The 21396-nt window shown below is 41.5% G+C and overlaps 3 protein-coding genes across 5 annotated transcripts in view; 1 reads left to right on the top strand and 2 right to left on the bottom strand.

Annotated features, from left to right (window-relative positions):
• pld1a (phospholipase D1a) overlaps positions 1-5939 on the bottom strand; it is a 30616-nt gene extending 24677 nt beyond the window's left edge. Inside the window, exons 1-2 of one of the 3 annotated variants that reach the window (XM_018663620.2) lie at positions 5815-5936; positions 5562-5693 (exon numbers count right to left, since the gene is read on the bottom strand). The gene's annotated coding sequence lies outside the window, so the exon portion shown is untranslated. Of the gene's footprint in view, positions 1-4412; positions 4618-5561; positions 5694-5814 lie in introns of those variants that run through there. The other 2 variants (XM_018663618.2, XM_018663619.2) reach the window with 2 other exon arrangements.
• Positions 5940-7044: 1105 nt separating this feature from the next.
• On the top strand, positions 7045-10517 carry ghsra (growth hormone secretagogue receptor a). Its single transcript, XM_018663621.2, has 2 exons — positions 7045-9226; positions 9471-10517. Exons 1-2 carry the CDS (start codon positions 8386-8388, stop codon positions 9782-9784), a joined length of 1155 nt encoding a protein of 384 aa, XP_018519137.1. The 5' UTR covers positions 7045-8385; the 3' UTR covers positions 9785-10517.
• A 4495-nt stretch (positions 10518-15012) lies between these two features.
• The window catches only part of fndc3ba (fibronectin type III domain containing 3Ba), a 92819-nt gene continuing 86435 nt past the window's right edge, over positions 15013-21396 (bottom strand). Inside the window, 1 exon segment of the mRNA XM_018663497.2 lies at positions 15013-19917. Within this exon segment, the coding sequence (XP_018519013.1) occupies positions 19606-19917 (312 nt within the window). The 3' untranslated portion in view covers positions 15013-19605.

Genomic DNA, 21396 nt, shown 5'->3' with positions numbered 1-21396 from the left:
AGGTGAAGGTAGATATAACCACTGGACAGAGCCAGGCTAGTTACAGCACCCTGTTTGCAGTCTTTGTGCTATGCTAAGCTAATCAGACGCATGAGGTGGTTTCATATTTAAAGGACAGGTGTGTCTTATTTTGGTTGGTATCAACCTTCCCATCTAACTTTCAGCTATCAAGCATATACATATACTACAACTGTGGCCTTGTTGCATTTAATGTCCCTAATTTGGTTCCATCCACCCCCTGTGATTTATTATAACATAAAACACTTCCCTCTGTGGCTTTGAAATAAGAGGACATGAGACATGCTCTAGTTTGTGTTTTTGCAGCAGAGCCTCTTATGCCTCAATGCAAGGACCCATGAGGGACACATGGGAAGAAAGACAAGGTCACTGTGACCGTGTGTTATCTATTACCAGAAAAGAAAAATCTGCATCCCTTATCAGTTGTGTAGCTGATGCTGTCTAAAATGAAGTTTCGTTAGGAAGGTTCTGCCAAGTTTTTGTGAACTGTGTGGGAAGGCATTCCCATTGGATCGGTCCACCTGTAAAATGATTGTGCATGTTTTTTTCTGCAAAGCTCTCCTTTTATCACAAATTGTACCCCTTGTAATACTAGAATCTCTTACACTAAAGTAGGCACTGCGTTTTTAGTAGTCTAGTCTGGGAAAGAGGGTCTCCCTTCTTCAGAAAGTTACATCTCTCTTTAACATGAGAATTCATCATGCCGTGGCTGCTGCTGGAAGCTGAGTTGTGCTCACTGCACGAGCCCTAAACTAAATCCTGAATGTCTTGAATGGGAAATCATTGGTATTGTCCATACCCACAGCTGGGTGGACAAAGTTCATATTTCCAATATGTTAAACAAAATGATTTTCCTCTGCTGCTTTAGGGTATGCTGGTGGTAGAGAGGTCAAAGGTGAACACCACCTACAGATTATGTTTTCATTTGAGGGAAATTCATACATCACACCAACATTCCACTCTCATTCTTTGTATGTCATGTCTTATTTCTCTGCAGTTTTTCACACATACCATTCTCAAATACTTCACATTTAATAAAGCATTTCACTGTAATCACATAGTGTGCAGCCTCTGTATCAGCACCAACCAGAATGTGGAGGAGTCAAACTATACAAAGACAGGAATTTCCCAGAGTTGAAAATGAAAAATGTAAATTTAAATTTGTAAAATTAATAGAATTGCTGGACTGGTTTTTGACATTACTGTCACCATTAAGGAGAGAGAAGTGTAACACAATCCAATTTTTTTGAACATCTGTTGGATTATTTTATATGTGAATTTGTGTTTAGGTAGTTACAAATTTATGGGAGAATACATCTGCATATACAGATTGTGTAAATGATTTGGACTGTATCACACAGTCCTAGATTTATGTTGTACTTTCAGAAAAGAGGCTGGTGCTTCTGGAAAACATGGGAAATCACGGACTCGATGGAAGTAGAAAAAATTGGTTGGGAAAAGGTGAATTCACCCAAAAAGTGAATTATGGCATTTCAACACCAAGTTGTGGAATGCATTGACCTTCACTGTAACAGGTGAGGTATGCAAAAGCAGAATTTGCCATTGTCATTTTTCTGAGTGTAACATAATGACCAACAATTAGACAGCAAGAATGACCAACAATGACCTCATCACAGCTTATCTTAAGTTAAAATGTCATGGTGGAAATGAACTCTGCACAGCTACCTGTCTTAACTAACATCTGGTATTTCTACTTTTGTCCTTCCACACTGGGTTTACGTGTTTGAAAAGTGTCAAATTGTTGGCAAGAACACTGGAGGTGGACTGAACATCTATGTCAACATCAGCAGAGGTGCTGTCACTGATTACCCATCGAGTGGTAGGAAAAATAGAATCTTGTGAGATGGATCGTCTATTTCTGGATGTGTGATAACAAGCTTGACATTTAGTGCTGAGGCAAACACAGTGACTGATGTAAATCAATTTAAAGATACCTTACATACATGTACACGTCGTCTTTGCAGAGCAGACTGCCATTCATGCTCACCAGTGTATACACACTTGCAGACATACATACAGTACAATAAAGACAACATAAACACAGCTTTGCATTTGCAGATCGTGCGGTGCCAAGCTCCTCATGGCGCAGATGGTACAAAGAGAGAGAGAGAGAGAGAGAGAGAGAGAGAGAGAGAGAGAGAGAGAGAGAGAGAGAGAGAGAGAGAGAGAGGACGAAGATGGAGGGAGGAAGGGAGAGAGAAGCAATGAGAGAGGTCTGTGACACCTCTCTTTCTCTGCCCACACTAAAGCTGCCTATTATCTAATCTTTCACACCATGGATGGGGGTGGGGGGGTAGGGATGGTCAGAGAGGCAGAGAAAGCAAGACACACAGTAGATGCCAGAAAAAGAGAGAGAGAAATAGGAATCGTCATCATCACCAGAGTGGCGCTCTGCTGGCTGTAACACAAGGCATCATTGTACTGGAGGAGTGAGGGAACTGCTCTCGCTCGCTCTCTGTTTCAGCCAAGCCTGACTCGGCCCTACCAGAGGAGCTAAGTTTGCGCCTGGAAATTACCAAATTATAACTTGTGTCCAGACCACTAAAGTGACTCTGACTCACTATGATTATTACAGTAGCAGGACAGGGAGTATGGAGAAAAGTTGTGTGCTTGACTTAAACAGACCATTCATCTAAATGACCACCTCCAGTCCTCTGTAGCCAAGACGGGAGTTGGAATTCTCATGATGGAATTAAGAAAGTGATGCTTTAAAAAATCAACATATCTTTCCTATAAACAATGAACCATTTTATCCACAGACCAGGCTGTGAAGAGGTTTGACTAGAACTACTTCTTTTTAAACACTAATCCAAACACTAATCCATGAAAACTGTTGTGACTGTGTGTTCTGTGGATTATCCAGACTATTGTTCATGGAAAAGATGTGCTGTTGAATAAACACAATTCCATTTGCAGACAGAAATTTTAGAACCTGGACAAATCAAACACAAGCTGTCTGTGTGGCTAGATACCACTAGTGATAAGGGGCAAAATATGATTTTCTGAAATTTGGGTGAACCAGGTTTGCAAGAAACCACTGTCACCTGATTGTCCTGGACCTCAATACCTGAGAATTCATAACACACCACATGAATTTCCTACAAACTAACACAGAAGTAGGCTACTATGATTCAAAAATAGAGGCAGTTTGGATACAGAGGTAAGAAATATGTCCTAATGATGACTTGAGTGCAAAATGGCAGAGAGACATCTTTCAAATAAATCACTTCTATTCTTGTATCTGATGGACCTCTTCTACAGTCTGTGCAGAGGAGATTTTCCATTCATCTTAACCACAGCTGCATAACTTCAATTAGACATAACCTCTTATCTATAGAGGTATTGTTGAGTAAGTCTGTTCCTGTTAAGGAAACTGGTGAACCACACACCCTCCACAGTGTAATAATGCAAAGTGACAATGAAAGCTGCACAAACAGCTTGCTGTTGTACAATCCTGAGCACAATGAGTAAATTATCCGCAAACCCCACAGGTTCACAAACCTTTGATGCGAGTTCACCATATGGCAGAAGGATATGAGGCTGTATTCGGCATCTGGAATAAATTTACAGCACTAAACGTGCCTGCCAAGCCAAAAATATTTAAAATCCTTCCAATCCTTCTCTCCTTGTGCTCAAATCTTGTTGCTAAACTTTATGTCTTTAACTGTGAAAAACAATAGGTGGTTCTGGACTAAAATTCTTCTCCCACTGTCCATATTAATGATTAATACAAACAAAGCAAGATGGCACCACATGGAACAGGTCGATACATTTGAACACACAGTTACAGCTTGAGGCAGGACTAGCAATAAAGGTTATTGTACAGTGTGTTTATGCTGGCACTATTGCAGAAAGGAAAAGAGGTCATGCCTCAGCTGCAGCCTGTGCAAAAGGAAGACTACTGAATGCCAGAGGTCAGTATCATATGTATCAGTTACAAAGACAACAGAGACGGTGAGAGGGGGCAGCAGGGCAGCACACACACCTGTAAAGTCCAACAACAGGTAACACACCACCACTTGCTGCAAATAAAAAAGGCAGAGAAACTTGTCTCCACACCCACCTAACCAAAGACTTTTTACACAAACGCACATCTTTCCACTACGACCAGCCACAAAAATAAACAGACACAGCAACACCTTGTCATGTTAAATACATATGTGCTACACAGCAAGTCAACAAGTGTGTTCAAGTACAAGTGCAGTATAATGACAAACTCAAACATACTGCACATCCTTCTACATGATCCCACTGACAACCCAAAACCAAGGAGTGTCACAGAAGCACATATCTCCCCCACCAGCCCCTGAACGCAAATAGAACGGAGCAGACACAGAGACAAACAGGGAGGCAGAGAGGGAGACATTACCAACCTGCTCTTTCTGTGGACGTGCAGCCCACATGTTGCCCGGTCAATCCACTTGGCTTCACTGAACAGACAGCAATGCTAACAAAACACACACAAACACACACTCTCCACTGAAGCAGACAAAGCACCGTGCTTCTTCTGTTCTGGAACACTTTAAGTGTGGCTGAGAAAAAACTAACAGTGAACTCTCCAACTCCTCAGGAAGGGAGGGGAGAGGGGAGGGGGCTCTCTGAAACTCTGGGCCAATCACAGAAAGAGGTTCCTCCCACCATCTTTTCTCATTGGACAAAAAAAGTGGTGGACTTTTGTTGAAGTGGGAGGAGTTCCCTGGGGAGAAAATATGACACTGATCCTGCCCATTATCTCATCAGTTCACACGCTCTCTGCTTTGCCCTTGTTTTGTCCAAATTGTCTGTTCACCTACATGTAACTGCATGTATGTATATGACTTTGCATCTGTCTGTCAATGTCTGTGTTGAGTCTTTTTGACTCATTATTTATTTGCACATGTTACAAAACAAAGAAGTAATGAAATATAAATGGTAAAAAAATGAAAAGAAAGGATTATTCTTGTAAAATGTGAAAAAGAAGAAAGAGATACAGAAAAAACAATGATTTGATGTAGTAAAACGTGTGCACATAGTGTTTGTGTGTTCCTGCTAAAAGAGCTTAATCTAATGAAAGTTTCTCTTAAATCACACCAGTGGAGCAGAAGCATTCACTTGTCTGGCACCTACAAACAAAAAAAAAAAAAGAACCATTCACATTTTCAAGCAAAAACTTTAAAGAGATCTCTGCCTCCATCTTGTGGATAAATGGTTGTTCTGCTCTTCTCACAGCTGGAACACAATCACACGCTTGGCTGTCAGATGTGTGCATGTATCATTATTATGACAGGGACTTTACCCTGTAATCTACCACACCCTGGACCTATGATTCAGACAAGATGACAACCAAAACACTTAACAACACGTCAGCACCTTACCATGTTTAATAGACATGTACATGAAGCATAGAGTAATATGAGTGAAACAATGAAGCAGTGAGCCACTGTTTCATATGCTGAACATAACAGTTCGCAACCATAAGAAGACCAAACACTCAAATCCAGCCGTGACATTTCAGTGAAGAAACCCAGCGCTGCTCTTATTACCTCCTGTTGTCCCAGAAACAGTCCAATTTTGGAGTCCTGGCTGTGTAAATAGTTGTGATATCAGCTTGCTGTTTGGCTATTATCATCACTACCACAGTTGCTATGAGCACAGACTGCAGATATCAGGTTTTTCTGAAAGTCAAAAAAAGCCTGTCACCCAAATACATGCTAACATGCACAAACTGGCACAAACACACCCATACAATAAAAATCTGGATGCACACACATCATATGACCTCAGACAGATACATACCAGATGTGAAGAAAAGGTATCACAGAGGCTGTGAAAGCTACAACTGTCCTGGTAAGTGTCCTGTGTGTTCCACCAGTAGGATCTTGCTCTCTCTCTTGCTCTCCGTCTGTCTCACATCATGATTCAGTGGTCATAAACATAATGGCGTCTGCTGGTAAACAGCACAAAGGGCAGAGAGATAACAAGAATGAAGCACTGGGATCACATCAGCGCACTAAAAATGTAAATGTATTGCAGCTCTAATTGTGCAGTGGTTCACATTTATATTGAAACTGGCCATTAACATTACCTGTGAAGCCTCCAGCAAGCTATCAGTTAAGTCATTGAGAAAATAAGCCACACAGTTTGTCAGTCTTATTGTCTCAAGCAGTGTAATTCTGTCAAAGCTGCCAATAAAGCTAATTTAGACACTTTTCCATGTTTCCTGGAACTGATAAATCACTTTTGGTGCTCAGAAAGCTCAGCAAATGAGTTCTTTATATCACATAAAAGTGACATTGTAGCAGTGGCAGTAATGACATCTAATAATGGAGGAAAAAAGTAACAGATGAACTAATGTTAGTCCTGCTAAAAGGTAAATGTAGCCTTGACAGCAGGGTAGCAGCAACTGCTGTCTGTGTAGCCTCTGCCTCTAATGAAATTAATGTGATTGACAATCATCTTGCCAGTTATTAGGGGTTCTTTATTCTACTGGTAGTTAAACAGGTTATTAAAGTGACTATTCTAACCTCATTACAATGTTTGGTAGTTTTAATCTACCTGAAACATGAATATTGTACTTATACTGTGAATATAATATAATTTATACATCTAAACCTGCATTAAATGTTCTTTGCAAATAAAATTACTGCCAGTGAGATTTTACACAAAATTCTTTATAACAGAAATAGTGTACCCTCTTAAGAACCACATCATGGCCCCTGTTATCCTGCAGAGGCCGAATTGGGGCCTCAAAATAAATCTGTGCTCAGACTGGACTGAATGCAATTGAATTCTTTGTGACTGTGGAATTCTGTGAGGGCGGGATGCAGTTCTGAGGTATTAATCATGAAAGATGTGATATCCCACCAGGTAAAATTGTACTTTTAATACTTTAACCCCAAATGACTCTAATAATTTCATTATGCAGATCATATTTGAAAGCAAAGGCCAGATAGGATCTTGTAATTTTATGCTCATGACTAAATTAATCACTAGGAGAAAAAATCTTTTTCACTCACCTCACTCACAAAGGATCTCATGCAAAGCTTCTAGAAGACATGGCTATTTTGAGTCTTGCCCAAGTCCATTCCATTCCTGTGCTCCCTAAGAGACTTGGTAAACACCTCTTTTTTAAATTGATGAGCATGAAGTCCCAGTCATCACTGCCTAACCTTAACTGCATCTGTAGGTGGCGTTGCAGCACTGACTCACTGTCACACCACCCTCCTCCCCCCTTGAGAACCACCACTTCACCTGTGCATGATGCTTTGCGCACTGGGAGTCAGGATCCAAACACTGGGTATGCACCGAAACTAGAGGAGCAACTTTTGAGAACCAGGGTGAATTTCTTTACCATGCTCTTCTACTTTGTTTTACTTCAATCGTCTGGGGTCCTATTTGCATGATTATGTTGACGATGCGTCGTTCCTTCGTGGTTATTGTTACTTTTGTAAAACTGTCTCCGTTCCGTCATATAGTGTTTGTTTTCACGGTGGTTGTTGTTTGTCCGTTTGTATTCGGCTGAGTTTGAGACAGCGGACACGGACAGATGTTTACTGCTGCCGCTGCGGCATGATTACGACCCTGCCTCTGACTCACCATTAAATGCTGACCGGTGCAACTCGTCTCCTGTTCTGCCGTTTTTGTCTTACGCTCAAAACGCAGGGGACGCGCTGCTGGTGATGGGAACTCTTTGCCACTCTTTGATGCATGAAGGATCACCATGTCTCATCTTTTCCCCCAAGAGCTGCTGGTAACTATCACAAACACAAAGGATGTGGGAGATAACTTGTCTTTAAGTTAGATATTTTTTCTCCTTTTATCTTTAGACAATAGATGTTTGTGCTGCGTTTTCCTCCTGTTTTGTTTGGAATACCTGCGTACGAATCCCGGATGGCGATGTGTAGCTTACAAACACCCAGCATGCAATTTGTTTTGTAACAAAAACAACCACTCTTCTTTTGAACAAGTACTTTCGGCGCCAGATATTGTTGGACCACTTCAGAATGCGTGTTGCAGTCAGACTGGATAATTTGAATCGATCTAAAATAGCCCAGTTTTCATGCTAGACTCTGGAGAGGGCTATCCGTTCCCCGGAGAACCGCAGACATCCTGTGTGAGTTCAGAATTTTGATTAAGACTTGGTTCATCTTCACTGGGAACTCTGGGGGCTTACACGAGACTGTTAACAACGATTGCGAGTAACCTGATTTTACGCACGGCTGCCAGACTCTGCTACCCACCTCCGCAACATAGACAGTGATGATGGAAGGAAAGGGCAGCGCCAAGGGGCTTGTGGAGTCCCAAACCCGGGGTGCCTTTAACACTCAGGGCCAGGCGCGGCCCCTTGAATAACCGCGCGGCGACAGCATGCCCTCTTGGCCCAATCACTCGGAGTGCCTCTCCCATAACTGCAGCTGGGAGGAGATCCACAACCACACAAGGAATGCTGACCCTGTCCCGCCTCCTCTCAATTACTACTCGATTCCTCTCCTCACGGCCATCACCATCGCCTGCACCCTGCTCTTTCTGGTCGGGGTGGCCGGGAATGTCATGACCATTCTGGTGGTCAGCAAGTACCGGGACATGCGCACCACCACCAACCTATATCTATGTAGCATGGCTGTGTCAGACTTGCTCATCTTCCTATGTATGCCGCTGGACCTCTACCGCATGTGGAGGTACAGGCCCTGGCGCTTTGGAGACGTGCTCTGCAAGCTTTTTCAGTTCGTGTCAGAATCCTGCACCTACTCCACTATCCTGAGTATCACCGCGCTGTCGGTGGAGCGCTACCTGGCGATCTGCTTCCCGTTACGCGCCAAGGCTCTGGTTACAAAAAGGCGGGTGCGCGCCCTCATCCTCCTACTCTGGACAGTGTCTCTTTTGAGCGCCGGCCCCGTGTTTGTCATGGTGGGCGTGGAGCGGGATTACATGGGGCCACCAAATTTCAGTAGTGGGATGAATGAGACTGGCTTCTTTCAGGACGGCGGGGACACCCGGGAGTGTAAGATGACGCACTACGCCGTGGAGTCGGGTCTGATGGGAGCCATGGTGTGGTTAAGCTCTGTTTTCTTTTTCATGCCAGTGTTCTGTCTCACGGTGCTCTACAGCCTCATAGGCCGTCGGCTGTGGCAGAGACACCGTGAAACGAACATCAACTCCCGCGTGGCTCACAGGGACAAAAGCAACAGACAGACCATCAAGATGCTGGGTAAGTTTGGAGAGCGCGCAAATTACGCACAGTGCGTAACGTGGTTCAGACTTGATTTGTTAACAAATAAAGGGATGGATAATAGAAGGGGAAAGTTTACATGTAGACTTAAGCTGAAAAGTTCGTTTTCCTTAGCCTTGACCCATGACAACGTTCGCTTCCAGTAGCTTCTTTACCACACTCTCCATCCTACCATCGCATTTTCACTCACCCTCTTCACATGCTAATCTTCTTCCTCCTCCAGTGGTGGTGGTACTGGCCTTTGTCCTCTGCTGGTTGCCATTCCACGTGGGTCGCTACCTGCAGTTCCGCTCGCTTGACGCTCCGTCCCCTCTGCTCTCTGTGTTGTCCGAATACTGCAGCTTGGTGTCGGTGGTTCTCTTCTATCTGAGTGCCGCCATCAACCCAATCCTCTACAACACGATGTCCTGGAAGTACAGGGGCGCAGCGGCGCGCCTCTTCGGCCTGACCGACAGCCAGCCATCGCGAGGACGCACAGCCAGCACCATGAAGGGCGAGGCCTCGAACGGCTGGACGGAGTCTACAGTCAGCTTCTAAGTCGAAGTTTCTGTATTTAACAACACCGACCTATAAGCCATTATTTCTGTAAGGTCGAGGACAAACTGCTCTGTAAACGTGGGCTTACTTGCCCATAATTGACTGGGATTGAAAGAACCAGAGGATGCGAAAAGAGCGAGCCACAAAAAGCTGCAAGCCTCCATTCTCTTTGTCAATATGCATCAATAGAGCTTCGATTTTTTCAAACAGTTCATTTTCTTGTTGGATAATATGAGCAAGTGGCATCCCTATTCATACAGCTCAGTCAGCAGCATTTGAAAAGCATGACTGGTGGAGTGCAAATTCACACTAGCCTGAAGTGCTTATATTAATCCAAATGTGAACAACATACAGCTGGGGCCCACATGCCCCTGTACACACAGACATATATGTATAAATATTGCAGACATGTACAATTGCCTTATATTGTATTCATATTCTGGATGACAAAGAAAGCACTGTAGAACTTGTGGCACTGCTCTGTACTCCTGTATAGAGGGGCAGAAGTGCAGTGTGTGTGTGTGTGTGTGTTTGTGGTTTGTGTGTTTGTGTGTGTGTATGAGAGAAAGAAAGAGAAAGAGAGTATCTTCATGTGTGTATTGTGTGCCATGCTTTTGGATGTGATTCTTGTAATTAGTTGGAGAGAGTGTGAAGATGTACTACATTACTGTTATTCATTTTTTGACATGCTCAGTGCACTGTATCTTGGAAATTAAAGTCCATGCTGTGTTGATGCTGCCAACAAGGGTCAGTGAGGTTGATGAAATGAGGAGAATTAATATTCCTGTTTAACCATGAACTATACAGCAGTGGTTTATTTTTGTGTGATAATTTACAGAATGCGAACATTTCCAACATGTGTCAGTCTCTGACTTGTGTGATAATCATTCATTCTTGTTAAATGATCAATGTTGTTCAAGCTACAGGCCTCTTGTTACTGCTGCTAAAAAGAAAAAAAAAACACTGTACATGAGGAGTCTCTGAGAAGGTATCATAAACTTTTTTAATAGTCATGTAGTCAGTGCAATGCATTTAAGATGTATTAGTTGGTGCATAAGACAAAGAAAGCTGCTTGGCGTTAGTGTATAAATCAACACCAATGGCCATAAACGCCTCAGCTTTCTGAGTTTCATGAGCTGTGCACCATTGAAATGTTGCTTTTCAAACATCATGTTTCAGCCATCTCAGGTGTACTTGTGTAAGTTACCTTGATACAGCATACAGAACAGGGCCTTTTCTGCTTTTTACAGCTGCATGGGGACAGTGTGCCTATCTGTGGATCCAGTCATATAAAATGTAGCAGATTTGTCATTTGTTTGAATTGACAAGATTCTTTATGCTACTTAAAGCAATGTATAACTGCATTTAATGAAAACATTTGGGAAGTAACTTTTCATTTTTCATCATTCACATGTTCATAAAAATAAAGGAACACTGAGAGTAGTAGCTGCCCTGTGGATCATAGTGTTCTTTGGCACATATTGTTCCCCACTCCCAAAACTGTTCGGGATGAACAGGCAGCAACTTCTTCAATAGTTAAATCAAACACGCACAATGTACATTATATTATCTATGTCTTGTATATCTTATTGATTTGCCAATGAAGGAATGGTGCCCAGTGAAAGCTAATTTTCATGGGTGATTACACACTGCATGCTGGTGTGTTTACTGAAATAGAAACATTCTAAATGTGCCAAAGGTGCCAACCTTGACAAAATGTCACAACAAAGTTCTACAGGAGCATTTTTAGAATAGCCTTTACTTTAAATATGTACAAAATGATGCAACAGATGGAAATTAAAAATGATTTAATTTTGTAAGTTGTGTATCATGCACCCTTTTGGATTAAGGATCAGTAAACTGTCTATAAATGATTATTGTTATGCTTGCTTAGAACTGTAAATAGATGCTTTGTAACAATATAGACTCAATGCTGTGCACTCAGATGGTTTCTGCAGTCCAAATCACCGCAGCAGCCTCCACCAATCTGCACTGGAGTTCAAACCGTGGCCTCCTGGCTCTGAAGAATGTATCTCTGTTAATGAATGTTTCTGATTGTACATACTGATGTCATGACATACTATTTATTAATCTGCGGGATGTATATTGATTAAAAGAGTAAACATTGATTGATATCTTTTTTTCTTTTTTTTTTTGAAAATGTCTGTGAATATTTCCTGTTTGGTACTGTATCTATTAAAGTCTTGTAAAAGTAAACAAAAAAGGAGGAAAAACTCACTCCCTCTTTGCTTTTTTCTTTTGTGAACAATATTTGCATTCTTTTTGCAAGCTGCTGCACATTTAGCTGTAAGGTAACTGTTTCCATGTATGAAATGCACTTTGCAATCAGAGAGGTTTGTTGGCATCTAACGACAGTGAAAAATAGCCGTAGGATGAGGTGATTCTTTCTTGTTTACAGCTGCTCAAATCAAGAAATCATGAGAAGCTTTTATGGAGTACCTAAAGTTATAACCAGATATTCACTCTGGATCCAGGATCATTTTCTCAGATCTACCAAGCAGGCATCTTAACACCCTGCACTATTGATCTGATTCTTTGCAGCTATTTCTTTGAGCCTTAGAGTGTTTGCACTTTGTAGTTCCACACCACAAAGTTGAAACATTCAGCATCCACAATGTGAAGCTGTGTCTGGATGTGGAAGTGGTAAGTGTGGCTCCTGTCTGGTGAGAAATCATTTCCATCACTGATAAGGCATCGTGCTTGCAGTGGGGGCACTAAACTTCACTGTGAAACAAACATGTGAACAACAGACTGTTTTCTAAAATGTTGTTGTGTTTCCTGAAATGTTGTGTTTTGACCTTCAGGTCAACCACACTTAACACTACCCTTCCAACCAGATCAAACATCGTGGAAGTAAAGTCTACACCATTCAGAGTGGACTGAGAGGCACATAACACACCTTGAGCCTTTAATCTTTTCCCCATGTGACCCTACTATACCCCATTATATAATGCTAGCATCGGCAAGGTGTTACACCAGTCAGTAGCCTGCAATCTTAACACAGAGAAACATTAGTGTGTTCTCTATCACCTCAGCTGGCATTATATTTTTGTGGTCAGAAGTCACAGCCTTATTCTATTGCTTCAGAGACACCAGGCTTTGCCCATATCAAGCATGGCTCAAAAGACACCTGAGGTAGTTTTAGATTCCTTGTAAGGTCATTGCAAGAACCTTTTGCAGTTACCTCAGGTGCTTTACCTGAGGTAACTGCAAAACCCTCTGACTACAAGATGTTGAGCAGACATTTGTGAATGTCTGTAGGAGAGAGACAAAGATTAGAAAAATGTGAAGGTGAGCTCACTCAGCTGAGAACACAAAGGATTATAAAATCCAAAGGTAATGAAGGAGACAGCAAATTAATGAAATAAAAATTAGGTTGGTATCTCATATAAGATTGTTATTGAGTGGATGACAGGTGAAGAGAAGAAGAGGTGTGAAAGAACAGGAATGAGGATGAGACTCCCCTATTAAGAACAAAATAAAACAAAAGGTGAAAGAAGGCTTAATCAGTGAGTCAGAGTTTATTTTGATGTGGGCCATGCAGTAGAAACTACCTTTCAACAAAAAGGAAGAGGGTGGGATTGAAGAAGAGTCCACATCTATCTCTATCTCTATCTCCATCAGTGTGTGCCTGTACATGCAGCAGTCTTTTTATTTAGTATACCAGCTGGTGCCAGTCATAACTATCTGTTGCTAACTGGTACTGCCAGTTGTGCAAATAAAGGTATGTATTCAGACTTTGCACAGGTGTCTGATCTGTGTTGACTTGATACCAGTTACCAGCAGTGGTGCAGAATCTTAGGTGCTCTGCTGGGTTCAGATTAGGATTGTGCATAAGCCATGTTATGTTTCTGCAGCTATCCTGTGGGGAACATCCATCCAACAAAATGGTGGACTCATATGACTGGCCAACCGACCTTTGGGGAGCATCCATCCAACAAAATGGTGGACTCATATGACTGGCCAACCGGCTTTTGAAACAATCAAACTAAGTCGATTTTCTTCCATTCAGTCTCTGAAGTTTAATAATCATCATGCTAAACCTTTCAGACTTGTGTTACAAAGCACACTTCATCTACTTTGAAGTTCACCTCAAGACAGAAGCTGATTGGATTCTGTTGTCGTTGGTAACTCTAGATAATATTGTTTGGGAAAATCACAGGAAGTTGGCTGCTTCAGACGTGCCAGAATTGGTGCATGTGACACCAATGATCATACCACATTCAGTCACTTAAATTGTACTTCTTGTCTAGTGATTCACAGACAACAAAAACCAATGCTGAACTTGATGCTGTCTGAGTGCTTGATGCTGCATCTGACTGTCTGGAAAAGCAGGTTATCACACAGCCACTGTTTACAGTGCACTTCCCAGCAACAACACAGGTTTTGTTACATTGTTGCTGTTCTAAAACTTAATTAAAAAAAGATAATGGTGAGATGGTGTAGGTGATTTGTTTTGCTCTCACCTATTTAATTGTTCGATTTCTACACCGTGTTAAACAAAGTTATGTGCATGCAGCATGCAACGATCGAGGGTGACTCAAAAAGGTTGAGAGACTAATATCACCCTGTGGTCCTTGGGTTGCTGCAGGGCTGGGGGGAATTGAGCGTGCAGTGCAGCAATCTCTCTCTGGTTGCCCTCAGGGACAGTAGGAGATAACAGTGTGTATCCTTTACTCTTCTCAGCTATCTGGCTAAACACTGTCGAGGCCACCGGGGAGTAAATCTGGCTGATGTACCTTCACACAGACATGTAGTCCAGCTTCAATAGACACATATGCACCCCCTTCACATATTTGAAACCTTGCATGAAAAAAGACAGAAGTATCTATAATTACATTAATGTCTCTGTGACATTTATAATGTAGCCACCTTGAAGAATTACAACTGTTTTGCAACATCATTCAGACTATGCCATAATTTAAACCCTAGCGTTATGAATATTGATTATTACTCAGCTGTGTTTACAACAGTTCATAAAGGTGCCTCTGATGAGGGAAGAATCATCATTCTCATTAAATCTTCAAGATCAAAATCAATACTGCTACACAGTAGTAAATGTCAGGGAAACAGTTTTTGCATTGACAGTGCCAGACTACCCACCACCTATCTGTCCATTCCTGTGACGCAGTATCTTAGAAAAGTGATCCATACAAACATACTGTATGTAAACACACACAAAATAAAACTTACAGTTTCGATCAAAGTCAGAAAAAAATTAAAACATTTATTGGGCATAAATATATTATATATACGCTACCGATACAGTTACGTCTTACATACATAGGGTAGTATTTGCAAAAATCTATACATTAAAATTGATATGGCAGTTTCTTTTATATAATGCATATGAAATTGTCTAACATTTACAATACAAGAAGAAATGCATGAATTTCTTTTTTTTTTTCAATTCGTAGACCATGACAACATTGGAATGTTTGTTTTTAAATCGTGAGGTAAAAATATGTTTCTTTTTTTGTCTCGCTTAAAAAATAGTTAAATACCTGTGAATCTCTGTACGTTTGTCAAATCGCCAATCTCTCAGTCAAAATCTCTACTTACTGTAAAACGTACAAAACATAAAAAAAGGAGAAAAAAAAGAAAAGAAAAAAAAAACTGATCAGAAGGCACAGACGTGGGGTTGCTGGGCAAAAAAATTGTCTCTCATTCTTGATATACGCACCAAATGTGTAGGACCTGCAAGGTGTGGCTGGGGAGGGCGAGGTGTCAAAAATCACCAGCATATGAAAAAAACAAACAAAAAAACCCAAAACAAAAACAACAAAGCACATAAAGGGAGTACCCTGCCCACAAACACACAGCCTGTCTGTTAACACTGTGTTAACCTTAGACTATACAACACATAACTGGCCTGAGTTTGGCCAAACACAAGGCAAACCTCTGCTCTCCCACCGGGGCATTAAGGCTTGAACAGGGGGGACAAGGGGCTGCGGGTGGGCAACATAACATCAGGGGTTTAAGGACAGGGCACCTCAAACATAACCTGTCATCTACAATGCAACAGGCTAGGTAGACACACCATGAACACGTCTGAGAAAAAGGCACCCCGCGCCCTATGACCTGTACTTCCGTTGTTGCCATAGTTTGCATTCTGCAGGGAGCAGGGTGCCATTTGAGAAGCACAGAAACGTGCTCCAGTAATGCCAATGTCACAGTGGCGCCAACGACAGAATAATGCCAATGAATGTAACAGACGGCGTTGGCAGTAGTGTTTGGAACGGAGCAGAGGGCTGCATGTCTCCTCTCGCTCATATTAACCTCATCAAGACTAATGCTCGGCATATAAAAAGTGCTTCAACTCTGTTAGTCATAATGTATTTACCATCTCATTCTATAGCTCTATAGATATCTCTGTATATCATCTCTTAGCAAAATACTGGATATAAAATACTCACTACTGCTATACCAGCACTAGCCTGAACAAGGAATCGTCAATATTATTATTGTCGTCATTTGCCTGAAATCATTGTGTGATTGTTTTTGCCTTTTTTTTTTTTTTACCTTTCAGTGTGAAATCAGGTTGTGTTAAAAACTCTCCTCCAAAAGGGGCTACACATTTCATAAATGGCACATTTTGCTTTACAAAACAAAATAATAAAAGATAATATGAAAAGAAGCATAATCACAGATCAAGTTAATGTTTTTTTTTCCTTTTGAGAGAATAATAATAACAATAATAATAATCGTAATGCTGTGTCGTTACAGAAGAACATCACAGAAACCCTTTAGACGACTGCAAACGCAACATCTAGTGGACACGAGAAGCCTGCACTTTGGCAATAAAACAGTAAAAAGGTATCAGAAGCTTCATTATAACACTAATCAGAAAGATAAGCCAAAGGCAGCGACATTTATCCCAATACCGATGACTTGAACTGACCCTAAGGCCTGGCTTTGCTACATGTCTCTCTAAGCATTACAAGAACTGCTCGGCTGTGCACGGCCAAAACAGGAGATGAAAAAAACAAACAAACAAACAAAAAAAAGAAAACCCCAAACAAACAAACAAACAAAAAAAAAACAAAATACATAGGCATTTGGTTACATGTTTGAAACAGCAATGATAACTGCAATGCATGGACTGATGAGCTACAGGTTCCCAACAGCTGTAAGAGAAATACTTAAAGGGTTACTGAGATAAGGAATGCTGGCCTTAATCATACAATCTAACATACATCCATTAAAAAAATTAAAAAGAAAAAAAAAAAACATGCTACAAGGAAAAAAATTAGTATATAACTACACTTGTCTCTTAATCTTTAAACAATAAATAAATGAAGATTGCACTGTAATTGGCATGTAAAGTACTGTATGCAAATATATAGTATAAATAAACCTAGAAAAGAACTCTACCTTAACTTTCCCATCAACTTTGGCAAAGGTATTTTGAGCTAGTAAACCACTTTGCTTACTGACACATACAGGAGCAAGGCACAGCATAGACAGAGGACAAGATACAGCATCAAAAAATGAAAGAAAGACTGGTAGGAAGACAGAGAGAAACAGAGGAAGAGAGGCTAATAATGATGACAATGATGACAGCGATGGAGATGACAGGATTAGATCTCCCCTCTGTAAGGCCTTTTCCCTGAGGTACGTTACAGGCTGCCAATCAGAGCTGATCGTTATCCCGCCCTCCCCCTTCCCACCCGATCCCCCCTGTTCCCCCACACCCCACCCGACAAAAGTGGACACATCACACATAAATCACACGGGTCAGGGTGACTTCTTTGGATCATCAGGGTATGTATTGGGCTGTACCTTGGCTTTGTTTTTCGGGTTGGGGTTAGAAAAAAAAGGGGGGTTCGGGGGTCATGGGAGGGAGGGAGGTCAGGAGGGGTGTTACATGTGTCAGAATGCCCTGTTCTGTTGAGTTGTGTTCTGTCAAAGGCTTGTTTGGTTAGTGAACATTAGTTCAATTGCCCAGAGAACATGTCCGTCTGAGGAGAAACCACAGACTTGCTACTGCTCTGATTACATGTCAATAAAGCACCTTTTAATAGAGTGAGAGAGAGAGTAAGAGTGAGAGAGAGAGAGAGAGAGAGAGAGAGAGAGAGAGAGAGAGAGAAATAGAGAGAGAGAGAGAAAATAAGGAGGGAGAGAGAGAAAGAGTAGTGCATGGGCAGAAAGATGGGATGGATCGAAAGCAGGAGAGGAGCAGCCAGAGCAAAAAGGTAATTACAGATAATTATGGTCAGGAGAGGAGAAAAGAGCAGAAGAGTCTTCAAATGTATCGATTCACAGACTAGCTAGAAGGAGAAACTACAGCTTCAGCACTGCTCTGGCTGGCAGCTGGTCAAATTTCAAGGGGGGTAAAGCTCAAGCTAACTCCTAATGGCTTTCCTGGTTAACGCACACACACAGCTCTGAGAAAGGGCAGCTAGCTGGCAGGCTGTTAGCACCTCTGGGTCTGTGATGCTACGGGCATATCGCTACTAAAGCTACAGATAAATAGGCTGGAGAAATGGTATTTGAGATGGTAGAGGATGGGAAGGACTGGCCGAGAGCCGAACGTCCCAGCCCTTTCCTGGTAAGTTGCAGCCAATCACGATCCGAGCCCGGCTTCCTTAAATGCTAAAGCCAGTTTACGCCCAACATCTGAATACCTATAAGGGTTCATATTCTGATCCAAGACCAGTGTTTAAGGGCTCCTTCAAACGTTTGCGCGAGCTACTGAACTGACCTCAGAGCTGCTGTTGTGAGCACCTAGAGTAAATTCCTCCCCTTTTACGCTGTACTTCAGACCTTACATTGCCATCACTTATATTACATCACTTCTATAGCATCATAGATATTTGTTATAATATATATATTGTGTGTATATATATTAGATTACTGGTTTTCCATTCTTTCTTAGATATAATAAAATCACAGGATAGCAGCATCTTACACCACACATAGATTGCATCACTTTGGTAGCTGAATGAGTGAGTGATTGAATGTTAAAAGCTGAGCAGATAAGCGATTGCCTTCTTAGGAGGAAATGTGTGTTTCTCATTGTCATTGCATGAATGTAATTGTACGTGTGTGTGTGTGTGTGTGTCTATGTACGTAAGTCTGCACATGTGTGTGTATGTGCACTGTGTCTCTGTCAGTCTGTGTGTGAGAGCAGGTGCAGATTGCATGAATTGACTGACAGCCTGTAGAGTAGTAACAAACTGAATAATAAGGTATGAACGGCTAAAGCTTTGAAGGCCTACATTGGAATATGGCTGAATGAATAAAGACTGCAGCAAAAACAAAACGAAAAAAAAAAAAGCAAATTAAACACTGAAAAACAAAAAAGAAAAATTGTAAGGCAATGACCGTCAAGAAATATACATGTTCTCTAATCGAATATGTTTTTAAAAGATACAAAATAAAAACATGCAAGTCAGTCTGAGGAGCAACTGCTTTGCTCACAGCTATTTTAAGGCTTGATTATCAGTTTTCTTTCCCAACCGAGGTACAGCTAAGACAAGGCTTCCCTCGACAGAAATCCTTAACAAATGAAACAGACAATGGTACAGAGACAATTGAGACGTAGAGAGAAATGAGACCAAACTGAGTGAAGGCAGTAGACAACAGGAACTAGGTGAGGAAAGCCTGAATCGATACTTTGACTAAAAAACAAAACAAAACAAAAAAACAAAAAACAAACAAAAAAACACATACATTGCCTTAGAAGTACATCTCAAGTGTTTGTTTTGATTTCATTCGGTTCTTTCATAGACGTGTTTTTTTTTTTAAAGTTTCTCTGTGATTTAGCTTTCTCTTTCTATCCTAGAGTTAAAATTCCCTCACTTCATGAAGAAGTACTGTAGCAAGCAGGCGATGAGGATGGAGAAGCCCGCGAACACGCACACGATCAGCGCCGCGAAGCGCTCGTCGCTCGAGATCAGGCCCGCCCCCTTGCCCGTCTCCACGGCGCACAGCTCCCCTGACGACGCCGTCTCCTGGCGACGCAGCGTGAACAAGGAGGAGGTGCTCAGTGGTCCGCACAGTTCCTGGCATGTGTCCTGGCAACGGCGGCAGGCGCCCACACGGAAACGATAGTCTGTGTTGCCCTGGAGACCAGAGATTTGGAACACGCCCTCCTCTCCCTTAAAAACCTGCGAAGGGAGGAAAGAAAGAATTACGTTTCTGAGTAAACTCTTGCAACACTGATTGTATCACTGTGACAGTGGAGTTCGGTAGTTATTGTCACCACTTGTTTACTTGAACCCTGCGTCAAGTAAAACATATATTGCTTGCTTTTCTATTTGAAATAAATTCCTATCTCAAATTTTAGCTAGTTAGCTAAATGGCAAAAGAGCAAGATCACTCCTTAACCAAAACAAACTACTTACTACTTACACTGTGCTACTTCATGACATTAACTCGCCATCCACTGTACCCACTATTCTGGCATCAAAGTGTAAATTACAGGCTTTAGGTTATACAAGTAAACTTGACCTAAAAAAAGGATGGGGGTTGCTGCTTTGAGTATTAAACGCCACAGGTTTGTATTCTGTAACAGACAGTGTTCCCTGTTGAAATATCCTTGGAAAGACACTGAACTCCTGAGACTGTCTCATAAAACAACAATCACATTATAATGCGATGACAGATCAAGGACGCAGTCTAATCTCTTGACAGGTCACCTTCTTAATTGATTCTGTAACTTAAAAAGAATGGATACAAAATATTAATGTTGTAGTTCCAGTCATATTTTAGAATTGGCTTGTTGCTAACCCAGAATAATGACATGGTTTATATGCATGTGAGAGCAGCTAACACATAAGGTGTCTCTGTTTTTAAGCAGGAGGTGGACTGTAAGTGTGCATGTGTTTTAAACAAGAGTGTATTGATTTTTAGTTTTAGTCTTCAGGTTTTTCTGTTGCTAATTTGCTAATGAACCATTAGACAGAGAAGAGAAACATTAGTATGTTTTCATTCCCTGTTCTCCTCATGGTGATATTAAGAAAGGAGAACAAATACGCAGAGAGAAACCAAAGCATACAGACATCTGAAAATTCATCACAGATTTGTATTGACAGCTGATGTGTGTACACAATGAAATGAGCAAATACACATCCCACTTGCACATATACACACAGCTGCGGTTTTGCCTGCTGGTGAGTATCAGCAGTTCTTCCTTCCATCCGTTCAGTAATTCAATAACAGAGAGTAAAACGGCTCTGAAGACAAATGTCTTCTTGTCTAAGGTCAACCACTGCTCATCGCTCCAACTGCCAGCCACCCAATCCCATACACCCAAGTGTGGCCAAAAACTTTTTTCAGTTATTACTGTGTTGTAGTTCTCATTAAAATCCTTCAATACCATTCAATAAATTTTTCTGGCACTTCAGATTACCTAGAATGGCTGTATCTCAGTACAGTGAAGACATAGTGTGTGTGTGAAAAAGGATGTGTGTGTTTCATTCTTCCATGTACAAATTTCTATCTAGGTGTGTGTGTGTGTGTGTGTGTGTGTGTGTGTGTGTGTGTGCAAATTTGTGTCTCAATGTGTGGGTGGTTGAGTGTTCTGTAATACCCTCCTCATCAGTGCTAACTGAATTTTTCTGCTCCTCAGGGAGATTAGAAAATTT

Source organism: Lates calcarifer, linkage group LG19 (genome assembly GCF_001640805.2).
Source record: "Lates calcarifer isolate ASB-BC8 linkage group LG19, TLL_Latcal_v3, whole genome shotgun sequence".
In the NCBI taxonomy this organism is placed as follows: Eukaryota; Metazoa; Chordata; class Actinopteri; family Centropomidae; genus Lates; species Lates calcarifer.
This window is presented reverse-complemented; position numbering and strand designations above follow the sequence as displayed.

Coding starts and splice junctions, on each gene's coding strand:
- ghsra (XM_018663621.2), top strand. CDS start 8,386: ATGCCCTCTTGGCCCAATCACTCGGAGTGCCTCTCCCATAACTGCAGC. Junction 9,227..9,470: donor ACAGACCATCAAGATGCTGG/GTAAGTTTGGAG, acceptor TTCCTCCTCCAG/TGGTGGTGGTACTGGCCTTT.